The sequence below is a fragment of the Notothenia coriiceps genome, unplaced genomic scaffold (genome assembly GCF_000735185.1).
Source record: "Notothenia coriiceps isolate Sejong01 unplaced genomic scaffold, NC01 NC01_scaffold00032154, whole genome shotgun sequence".
Classification (NCBI taxonomy): Eukaryota; Metazoa; Chordata; class Actinopteri; order Perciformes; family Nototheniidae; genus Notothenia; species Notothenia coriiceps.
In genome coordinates, this window is record NW_011364855.1 from 49,145 (window position 1) to 60,105 (window position 10,961).

General features: G+C 39.5%; 2 protein-coding genes across 4 annotated transcripts in view; one reads left to right on the top strand and one right to left on the bottom strand.

The window, feature by feature from the left end:
* Positions 1 to 392: 392 nt before the first annotated feature.
* On the bottom strand, positions 393 to 6,569 carry dnajc4 (DnaJ (Hsp40) homolog, subfamily C, member 4). Its single transcript, XM_010788809.1, has 8 exons — positions 6,471 to 6,569; positions 5,928 to 6,005; positions 5,244 to 5,368; positions 4,746 to 4,836; positions 4,172 to 4,362; positions 2,797 to 2,964; positions 1,636 to 1,722; positions 393 to 1,530 (listed from the first exon to the last, which is right to left on the bottom strand). Exons 3-8 carry the CDS (start codon positions 5,333 to 5,335, stop codon positions 1,434 to 1,436), a joined length of 726 nt encoding a protein of 241 aa, XP_010787111.1. The 5' UTR covers positions 5,336 to 5,368; positions 5,928 to 6,005; positions 6,471 to 6,569; the 3' UTR covers positions 393 to 1,433.
* Positions 6,570 to 7,280: 711 nt separating this feature from the next.
* The window catches only part of nudt22 (nudix (nucleoside diphosphate linked moiety X)-type motif 22), a 12,271-nt gene continuing 8,590 nt past the window's right edge, over positions 7,281 to 10,961 (top strand). The window contains exons 1-2 of one of the 3 annotated variants that reach the window (XM_010788811.1): positions 7,281 to 7,417; positions 7,511 to 7,590. The gene's annotated coding sequence lies outside the window, so the exon portion shown is untranslated. The remainder of the gene's footprint in view (positions 7,418 to 7,510; positions 7,591 to 10,961) is intronic. The other 2 variants (XM_010788810.1, XM_010788812.1) reach the window with 2 other exon arrangements.

The following is a 10,961-nucleotide window of genomic DNA, read 5'->3' on the forward strand; positions in this document are numbered from 1 at the left end:
TGAATATAAATATGCAAATAGCCATGCTGTGTGCTGCTGTATATGTTATTTCAGCTTTCAGTTAGTCACAACTGCAGCTCCACATTTCATATTAGAGTTTTCAGTTCAAATCTATATCGCTGGGATAATGGAAAATAACAGCAGAACTCTTTTGTGTGGTTGCTCATTAAAGGATGACTCTACATCTGAATGTCTGAATAAACCCTGTCAGTCTCTGGAAATTAGTCTAAATGTAAAAAGGACATTGCTGAAATGGTTGATTAACCTTTAAAAATGTAATTTTAAAAAGAAAAAGAAATCCTATTTGTATTGGTTAGAAAATATATGAAAATACATGCCTGCTGTCCAATGCATATTTGAATAAGAGACGGAACAAAAAGGGGAAGTAATGATTGATGAGAAAAAGTATTTTAATAATTTCCCTCTGACATCCCTTCAGGGAATACAGTATGTAAAGCAGATTAAAACAGAAAAACAATCTCTAATATTTAAAACTGTAAGGAGAAGTGGTTAATGATGAAATATCCTGTGACTTGCTTTCCTTTTAAAAGTGGCCGTTTTAAAGACGCATTACAACAATAGTTGAATAAATGTAAAAGACTTGTTCTCCCTGGTTTCAAGTCATAATAGCGATCTGACTCCTTTTCAAATGGAGGATCTTTTTATGATGCGTGGTGTTGCATTTCTGCAGTAACACACAGGGTCGGGCAAGAGAAAAATGAGGAGTATGACTGTGATGATAAAGATCCAACAGACATTTGGCATATTTAAACCATGTTCCTTGACAAACCATAATTGTTTGACTTTGTACACTTCATGCTCCTCACAACAACCCCCCCGATCTGTCCCATCAAACCTAAGAGAACATTATGGAGCGTCCTCATGTGCTAAACAATTCATGATTTCAATCAATGGGACAATCTTTCAGCAAATAACACATTTGCATTACATGTTAGGCCTATTTCACACACAAATTATTCAGATAACCTTTCAGTGATTTCCACTATAGTCTTAGCAACCGCTCATATCTGATATAATTCGCCGTCATCTGTGAGCCCCAATAACACACCAATAAGAAGGATAATAAATACCATGTTCCTGAGAGTTAATTCAGTTCATTGAAGTTCCTTTGGACAAACAGGAGAGAGGTTTGTGTACAGACTGGCCCCTGTTTACTGACTGAGGTATAACATGTTCAACGGGCCGTTCCAGTCCGATGTGCAGCTCAGCCTCGGGGTAAAAGAAAACACCTGAATGACCAGATTAAACTCTCCCACATCACACCCCATGATCTGTGTCTCTTCAAGCCCTCAGCATCACAACTGAGGACAAACACAGAGAAAAAAATTAAAAATCCTTAAAAAAGCACCACATCCAGTCTGCCGCTGCCTACCACCTGCTGGCATCATCACAGAGCACCGCTGGAGACTCTCCTACTTGTCCTCTCCATCTTTTCTGAGTTTGTATTTCTCCAGAAACTCAGCATGTCTCTGTCGCAGGATTTCAGTCTGTTTTTTGAATCCGTTGACCCTGAAAAGACCCCACAGAAGACACGTTCACACTCCGCTCCACTTTAAAGCATCACAAGAACAAAACAGAAGTGTTTCAAGTTGAATGTATAGTTTGTGCACTCACTTGGCCCTCTCTTTGGATTCATTGTAAATGTCGTTGATGACTCGATCTTTCTCGTCCATGAAGGCATTGTGAATTTGTTCCAGTTTCCTGAAGGAGTCGCAGAAACACTTGAGTTTAAGACAGCGTTTGCAGAAGACCTTTGCTTAACCTAAGAACTCTTCGCTCAGCGGGCCCTTTGTACGCTTTTATTGTCTTTATGAGTTTGTACAGCTGTTATAACATCTCTTCAGATCACAAAGAAGTGAATCACCAGAAGCAGAAGAGACACAGTCATTGTGTGAGAACAAGTACAACAAATACAATGAGTTCCAACACACAAGGCACAGACACATGTCCACAAACAATCCCATTCATCTGGATGTGAATGTGGAGCAAAGAAAAACTCAGGAAATGAGATGGACTGCAGTGTGAAGGGTCTAGTTTGAATATTGGGCCTCATTTAATAATTACTTCCCAAGTGCTTACACCTCTGAATTGTGTCCCTGTGTCCTTATGATGATGGATCCCATTGTCCTCATTAATTGAAAAGCGCATGCCAGTTGATCCTAGTTAGCATAGGTAAACGCCAATACCCATAAAAGGGCATGAGACCAGAGGGTCGTGTGCACACAGACACTGAAAAGAGGGGCTGAGAGAATTAAGTCAAGAATGCCCGAACAAAGGTGTAAAGTGGGCGAAGCACCGGATTACAAACTTTAAAAAACCCTCTATTTAACGCCAAATCAGCTGTTATATTACGCAGTGGCAGGAGTGGATATAAAATAAAACAAACACAACTAAAAATGATGCATGGGATCCTATTACTTGTCAAGTATTGAAGTGTTGTGTTTTATTATTTTAAAATACCATAATACAGTAAAAATAACAATTAATGTTGTAAATAAATGATACAAATATTAATGTAATTTAGAAACTGTACAATTGAAGAAAATGCAATAACAAATATTTTTTTTACAAACATGTCAGTGACCAAATGTGTGAAACAAGGCTTTTTAGTGTGCTTAGATTCAGTTCTTATCATACATTAGAAAACAAAAAACATTAGAAAACGAATAATTATTTTCTGAGGAACAGTTGGTGAATTAGGTCCAATGTCACATCATTTAAATCTTGCTTACATTGATATTTGTAAAGTGTCTCTATCATGTGCTGGTTGTGTACCTGAAGAAGATCACGTGGACTCCAATGCCGAACAGCATGGTGAGTAAGCAGTATCCCACCAGCTGGAAGTTCTTCCTCCTCCTCTTCTGCCACTCCTCTCCCGGTGTCTCCTGTGCTCGAGCCTGACGGAACTGGTTCCAGTAACGAAAGTTATCCTGCTGTTCCGCGCTGAAGGATGAGAAGTTGAAAAATAATCATGATTGAACAGGAGATAGGACAGGTTGTAGAACTGTAAAAACAGTCTGAACTAAAGTGTTAAGAAGACAAGTGTGGGGGACACTTAAAGGTCACCTATAATGCAAAATCCACTTTTTCATGTCTCTTCTACATCAACATGTGTCCCCTCTGTGTAAAGAGACTCTGAAGTTTCAGGAACAAAGATTCTCTCTCTTTTTGGTCCTGATCCATTTCTATAAAGAACCTGTCTGAAAATGAGCTGATCAGATTTTGGCCCACTTTGTGATGTCATAATGTTTTTTTGGCTTGTGTAACATTAGCCAATACCAACCAGGTACCCCCCCCCCCCCCACCTTATCACCTGAATCTCCTCCTAGAGCACCATTGTGTTCTTTTTAACCAAATATCTCTCAGAGGGGCGAGGGGAGTGGCTCCTTATTTTCATCTAAAGTAAAAGACAGAGAATCAGCACTTTTGAAACAAGGCTGAAACAGAGGGGATTATGGGATGCTGCAATGCATGATCTGTTTGGTATTTCAAGCCAAACACTTCGGAGACATGTTTTGTATCTATCTGAGACCTATAATATATTGATGAAACACAGGAGGGGACATTTAAGTAGTCCACTTCCATTAAAATGTCGTGAACAAGAAACTTTTTCTAATTCAAATCGTTCCATTTGGTTTTGCGATTGAGAAACTCTAGGATTTAAACCAGGTATAAAAGAACAACAAAAAAAACAGCAACCCAAAATCATAATTAGCTGAAGACTGGTTAATGCCTTGTAAACAGAGAACATGTGATGCCTTGTTTCTAGTGTTGTGCACAAAGTTGAACAAAACCTCTCGCATCAGAATTTGTTTTGAAATAAATCATTATTTCAGGTAAATGGTTGCAGGGGATGTTTTCCTTCTGTTAGAAAGTAAAATGATGTAGTCTTCAGTGTTGCTGCAACACACAAGGTCTCAGTTATTCAGTCTTTACAATATTAGACTGTACTATGAGAGCATGACAGCAAATAAATAATACACCACAGGGCCTTATTTTGAAAGTTAAACTAAATGACATTGAAAACCTGAAAAAAGGACATCATCCAAACTTTTCCCCTCACATTAACATTGATAGAGAGTGAGGAAGAAGGTCAGGTGACGTGAGACTCATTAGCAAGTACTAACTGGCAGGTTGTGTGTGTCTCCACCTTGCTTTGTAGCTGGTGTAGCTGGTGTAGCTGGCAGTGGATCTGAAGGCCTGGCCTCCACTGTACGTATGCCTGATTTTGAAGTCATACTCCTTCCTGCTCGGCCCTTTGCTCAGCACTCGGTACGCTTCGCTCAGCTCCACAAACTGGCCGTGCAGCGCCGGGTTGGAGAGGTCGCTGTCTGGGTGCAGCTGCAAGGAGAGCGTTACAGTAATGAGGTCCAGGGACCAAACCAAACATTAAGCCAGGGATATATTCTCACACATGCAGACATTTACACATCTGAACATGTTTACTTGCATTTTAGACACACACTTTTTTCTGCTAAACAAATGTATTCAACCATGCTTTTTTTGTCTAATGGTGAACTTATCTCTATGCTCAATTATGACAGAGCCACAAGGTAAATACACATGCACATCCTTATTTACACTGGAACCAATAACATGAAAACAAACAGTTAGGAAGCTTTCTGTGGGAACAGTTTGAATAAAAGTTAGTCTGTGGAAAGGCTGCCCTCATGTGGCTGGAAATGTTCTCTAATGAAGAGCTTGTTAACAAATGAGGACCTTACCTTTTTAGATTTGTTGAAAAATGCATTTTTTATTTCCTCCAAGGAGGCATCAGATTTGACGTCGAGTAGATCGTAGTAGTTCACAGCTTTTCTGGGGTTGAGAAAGCAAAAACTCATAACCAACCAAATACAATCACTAAACTGTTTCAGTGGTTCTGATTCAACAAAACAGACACAAAGGCATGTTAAACTGTATTCATTTATACAGCACAAGTTGTCAAATGTAACAATAAAAAACACTTTACAAAACAGTGCAATTACAACAATACAATCAACATACCACAGTAAAAGATGTTGGGTAACATTTTAAAATATGCTTTAGTGAATTAAGACTAAGAGAATGATAAGTAAAACATATGTTTAAGATTGTATTTAAAGGTGTTAACAGATGATTGGAGAGGACTATAGAGACTAAATGCTGCCTAACTCTCCTATACACATATACTATACATACTATATGTTCTATATACATGTAAATATACTATACACAAAGTCTACCTGTGAGCATAGCTCTGGGAGAGCAGACGCAGCCCGCTCTTGTAGCACCAAAGACAACTCTGACATAGACGCAGCTTAGCCTCCAGTTGCATGATGGGAAATGTCTGAGGTTCTACACTGAAGACCTGTGCACAGAGGACAGATGTCAACAAATGATACACAGAGCAGTGAAGCAGGGAGTTACTTAAAACCAAAATTAAAAATACTTAGTTGGCAGACTTTCAAGTTTATCAATGTTGGACTTTGATAATTCAAACTTTAAACTCTACTCGTGTTGAGGAGATGATGTGATGTTTTATAACTCGGAAGTTAACATTCATTAAGAAAAATGGCTCTTAAGGGCCAAAAAACACTGAAAGCAGTGAGCTTAAAAATGGCAGATATTTTTTCTTTATATTGTTAAGCAGTTACCACATAAATATGTATTTGTATAGGAGGTAGATTTCACTTTTGTCACATTAAACTTGGACATAATCCTGGATCATAGCACAGTGTAAATATCGGTGAGAAAATGTGGCTTCAACACAGAGCCATTAAACAGGATGGCTGCAGTGTGTTGATGAAATAATGATATGGACTGTTTGTCAACTCAACCATGTTGATAAAGTAAATTTCAGAACGAGGATAAATACTGTTGGTGGGAAATGGGTTTAACATTGATATAGAGAGTTTTCCTTTCTTTACCTTTCAGTGTGCTCCCATTGAAAATGATGCTGTCAGCAGCTTCCCCTCATCTGTCCACACGTGATCTGACTATGACAACTACAGGGGAAGAGGGGAGTGAAATAACTTTGGTTAAGGACATATATGTAAAGACTTTAACGACATATCACAGCTCTAGTGCCAACCCTTCAAACTTGTCATTCACTTTATGCTTTTTTCATGGGGGTGTGTTAACCCAATACAAGTTGTTTTTATACATAATTATAAGTACATTAAACTAACTTAATTTTTTTTGTTTAGCTACACCACCGGCTACAGGTTGCTGCTCTTTGCACATCAATCATGACAAACGGTTACATTTAGATGAAACAGGGTAATTGAGCTTCCAGTACACTTTGTTCTGATACCTGAGCTAGCTGGTAGCTTTGTCTGCCTGTCAGCTTTAATGTGCTAATGTTAGCCTGACAATATTAATCTAAATTAGCGAGCATTTTTGTACAAAACACTCGAAAACACACGAAACTGGAATAAGTATAAACCCGAAATAAGAAGAGCGTGACATACCCGCAGGACTCAGTTTGATAACACAGCCTGTCCTGTAGGCCAGTTGCATAAACCTAAAACCGGAAACCTGGGATACCCACCCTACAAAATAAAACACAGGGTTTCTGCCGCCAATACCGTGAACATTTTTAAAGAATTCCTAATTTTACTAAAGCAAATTACATTCTTCTCCTTCCAGTATTCGTTATTTCTAATGGGTTATTTTTGTGTTATTAAGAGTTTTTATTTTTAGAAAGTATAGGGACACATAGTGCTGTTTGTTATAACATGTTCGTAGAACTAGACATCAAAACAAGTTATATAAAAGTATTATTGTATCTGACTTTTTGCAAAGCTCAATAAAGCACAACTTTGCCAATAATGTGAATATATAATAACTAAACCTAATGCACTTGATTTTGCAAAATAAAATGTCTTATATAACCATTAAAATCACTACAACAGAACATTACAAAATATTACTTTATTTGATATAATGTACGTTTATAGCCTAAGATGCAATATTTGTATTTCCAATGACTAACTCACTGCTATAGAAAATATCTTGAAACCTGAGACGCATTCTCTGGGATTATTGTCTATAATGATCGGAAGTTATTGCTGATTTCCGGCTTCTTTACTCAACACAAACACGCCCCTCCTTCACGTGTTTGTTTCCAGGATTTAACCCTGTTGTTGCCGTGTTCACCTGCAGAGGTAAACTTAAGGATGTATGTATCCTACCACTACCAGTACACGTTGAACCCAGCAATTAAAATCCACACTTCTTAAAAACACGCGCACTCGTTTATATTTCACACTGTTAAGTAAATTAAACCTAAATATGAGACATACATGTAGTTCTGGCTGTAGTCACTGGATGGTGATAATGAACACTTTGTGCAGTGAGTCTGAAAAGAGGAAGAAACGCATTGCTGTTCTGCATCCATACGCTTCCACCCAGGAAGGTAAGACTAAACATCTACAACGTTTATACCTTCATTTAGATCATAATTATTCTTGTCCAAACTACTTAAATTTACTTATATGCTATAAAAAAGACAGGGTCATATTGGTTTGGCACGATCGGCACTTCGTCCATGGTGCCTGCTGTGCCCATGCTGCAGGATATGAAGTGGAAGTAAGTTCGCTCGTCTGAAGTTTTCAGCTAAAAAAGTGTACAACATTGAACCTAATTAAACAGTGGTAATGTTGTAGTTAAACGAAAAAGAAGCTGTATCAATTAATGGTTTGTTAATGTTACATTGACATTGAATAGTTAACCACACCCTGGTCTTTGGGTGCACCCAGCTGCTCTTCTGGCCATAGCCCAGCAGATGATGTCAGTGAAGCTGTTTTCATCTTTTATTTTCTCTTTATAAACAAGTGAAAAAAATCCAGCAGGTCAGACAATGTGTGAACAAAAGAAATATAATAAATACATTAAATATAAGAACGTAGGATATTAACTATTATACAGTGGGGCAAAAAAGTATTTAGTCAGCCACCAATTGTGCAAGTTCTCCCACTTAAAAAGATGAGAGAGGCCTGTAATTTTCATCCTAGGTATACCTCAACTATGAGAGACAAAATGAGAAAGAACATCACATTGTCTGATTTTTAAAGAATTTATTTGCAAATTATGGTGGAAAATAAGTATTTGGTCCCCTACAAACAAACAAGATTTCTGGCTCTCACAGACCTGTAACTTCTTCTTTAAGAGCCTCCTCTGTCCTCCACTCGTTAACTGTATTAATGGCACCTGTTTGAAAAAAACGTACAAGAGAGCATCTGTTGGCGTATTAGAGTACTCGATCACTTTTGTACGTTGAAGAGATGGGTGTGGTGGCGTTAGGGCGAGCAAAAGGGTGGACGGCAAGGGTTGGCCCAATTGGTGACTGCGTACTTAACCAAAGATTATTAAAACAGTGTATTTATATCGACACACCATCATCAGTCCAACTTGAAAAGAGCCTCAACTAACTTTCTACAATTGGGTGTTTCACATTTGTTTTATGCAATTCAGACAAGAATGTGATAAATCTCTGTCAGAGCGACCTTCACCTGGTGAATTATGAAGCAGGCTGTGACTGATTAGCTAGTGCGGATGTCGGAAAAACGACGTTAGACCTAAACACCTTTTTGGGTTACGAGTAGAACTTGTATGGTTCTGACCAATATTTTTTTTTTCATGTCTCTAGTGGTCTTCTATGACTATACAAAACCTTTATTGATAAAAGAGAGCAAAAGGTGTGAGTACTTTTGTTGTGCCGCCAATAGTACCCAAAAGCTTGTACCTGTCTAAATTTGCCCAATTTTAGGACTTTTGACTTTATTGATGTAATAGTAACCATATAGAAGAGATAATCCGCGCCTTCAACGGAAATTTCTAACCTTTGGTTTTCGTCAACACTTTTTTGCGAAAAAATTATTATACAAAAAAGTTTCATAAACGTCACCCTTTTAAACAGAGCTTAGCTGATATTAATTTTCTACACGGCTTATTTCTGGCTTACTAACAATGTGTCTATGTCTTAATTGTCTTGCTAATCTGTTATTCTTTAACTCTTCTTAATGGGTTTTTTATCTTAGCCTTTATCGGAATCATTGTTTTTTAGTCCGGTAAACGTGTTGTGTTGGTTGCTTCAATAACGTTTACTTTTCACCTCTTTCTACTGGGTATACCCCTTTGGGGTGGGGTTTTTGCAGGTGTTCACTATGCGCCTCCCAGAGGTTGTGCTAATATTTAGTTTAGTGGTCCGTTATCCCAATTTTTGAATGACGGACGACGACGTGTTCTGACAAGATTACCCCAACTCTGAACCTCTCGACCATCCGTGAGGCCGCGTGTCGCACGGCAGAACCGCGGTCCGGTAAGCAGTTGTATCGGTGTGGGCTCGGGGGGCGCCACACACCAGCCCTGTATGGACAGTACGCCTTTTCTGGGTCGGGTGTGTTCAAATGAGAAGTTACGGGAACGAATACCTTCTCTCCAACAGTAGTTTTAAGTTGCTATTGGTACCGGGGGTAAGTAGAAAAGGAAATAGTTGCTCAGTTCTTTATGCAGGACCGAGGAAACGTTCTGTTTTGTCGTGGGGTTTCGTACTACCAAAGGTGGGGGTTTATTTCGAATAGTTGTCATCCTGATGTCCCATCAAATAACCTTACGTCTGGAGTTCGTAAGAAGTTAGTAGCTGTAGGTTCTTGTAGATCAACTAGTAAAAATGGTTTTTCATCGATACAACCAAAGTAGACTGCGTTACTCTATATGAGTTGGTGTTTACTAGAAGTACTCTAGTAGATTTTACGAGAGATCTTCTGAGAGTCGTACCCGGACCTGTGACATGACGCGAATTCGTCTTCCCCTTTGCATGATCCTTGTGATTGTCCTACAACGCAGGGACCGCTCACCAAATGACTACCAGTGGATAATACTAATGAAACTCAGGGTCGAGTAGATCGTCAGTATATCTGAGTCCTTGAGGGCGGCACACCATCGTGTTCAAGACCCTCACAAACGAGGGGCTAAATCACTAGCTATATAACTGGGGCTGCCCCACTCTTATACGCGATCTCTTCGGGTGTCAGTCTTGTCCCTCTTTTTAATTAGTCACCAGACATACAGAAGGTAAGCATTGATAATCGTATTTTTTGGTGTGCTGCTGCTCAACCTATAGAAGTTGCTTGTTTCGTACGTATGGATTCCAACGTCTTAACGTCAGAAATGTGCGTCGTGGACCACGTTCCAGGATCGTTAAACAACGAAGACCCACAGGAAACTGCGAGAAACCAGAACCGGTATCACCTCAAACTCACACTGACCAAACTCCAAACCTGTCATCACTACCGTCAAACTGTACTTCGGACTGCTTGCCTTCGAAGTTGGGCCTGATTATGGATACATGTTTTTATCTTCTGTGTCACTTGATGCTGTCGAACGAAGTTTTAGTGCACTGTTATCCATGGCAGGCTTTCGGTCGGTGAGAAGTTTAGTGCACTTTTACCACTTCAGGCTCTCTGGGTCGTGTACTGAATAGTAATAAGGACTTACCTACTAGGGTGTGTGACGCAACGGGCAGGTCTGGGCTGGGAGTGGGTGTGCGGGTGCGGGCCTTCTGCGTGCGGTGTTGTAGGTTCCACTAAGTTACACGGGGACGGTAAGCAAGCTAAGGACTGTCCAGCGTCCAACTTTGTCATAAGTTTTAAACTCGCGTAAGTTGTGTGAAATATTTCGGCAGATTTTGTTCACGCGTTTACACACCCAAACATACAGCATCAATACGTATACAACGACAGACTTCAACATACTAACCGTAGACGGTAAGACTTAACCTAGTAATATCTCCGTTCGTCCTTCTTTATCCAGCAAGACCGGAGGACTCTAGTGAAAGCCTTTACACCCTCTTGCAACACCTGTCTTTCTGTTACTCATTTATATTCTCTTGTGAAACTACCAGATACTCCTTAACTACTCGGGTCACCTATGGCTCGGGTCAGCCGGTCCTGACGCGC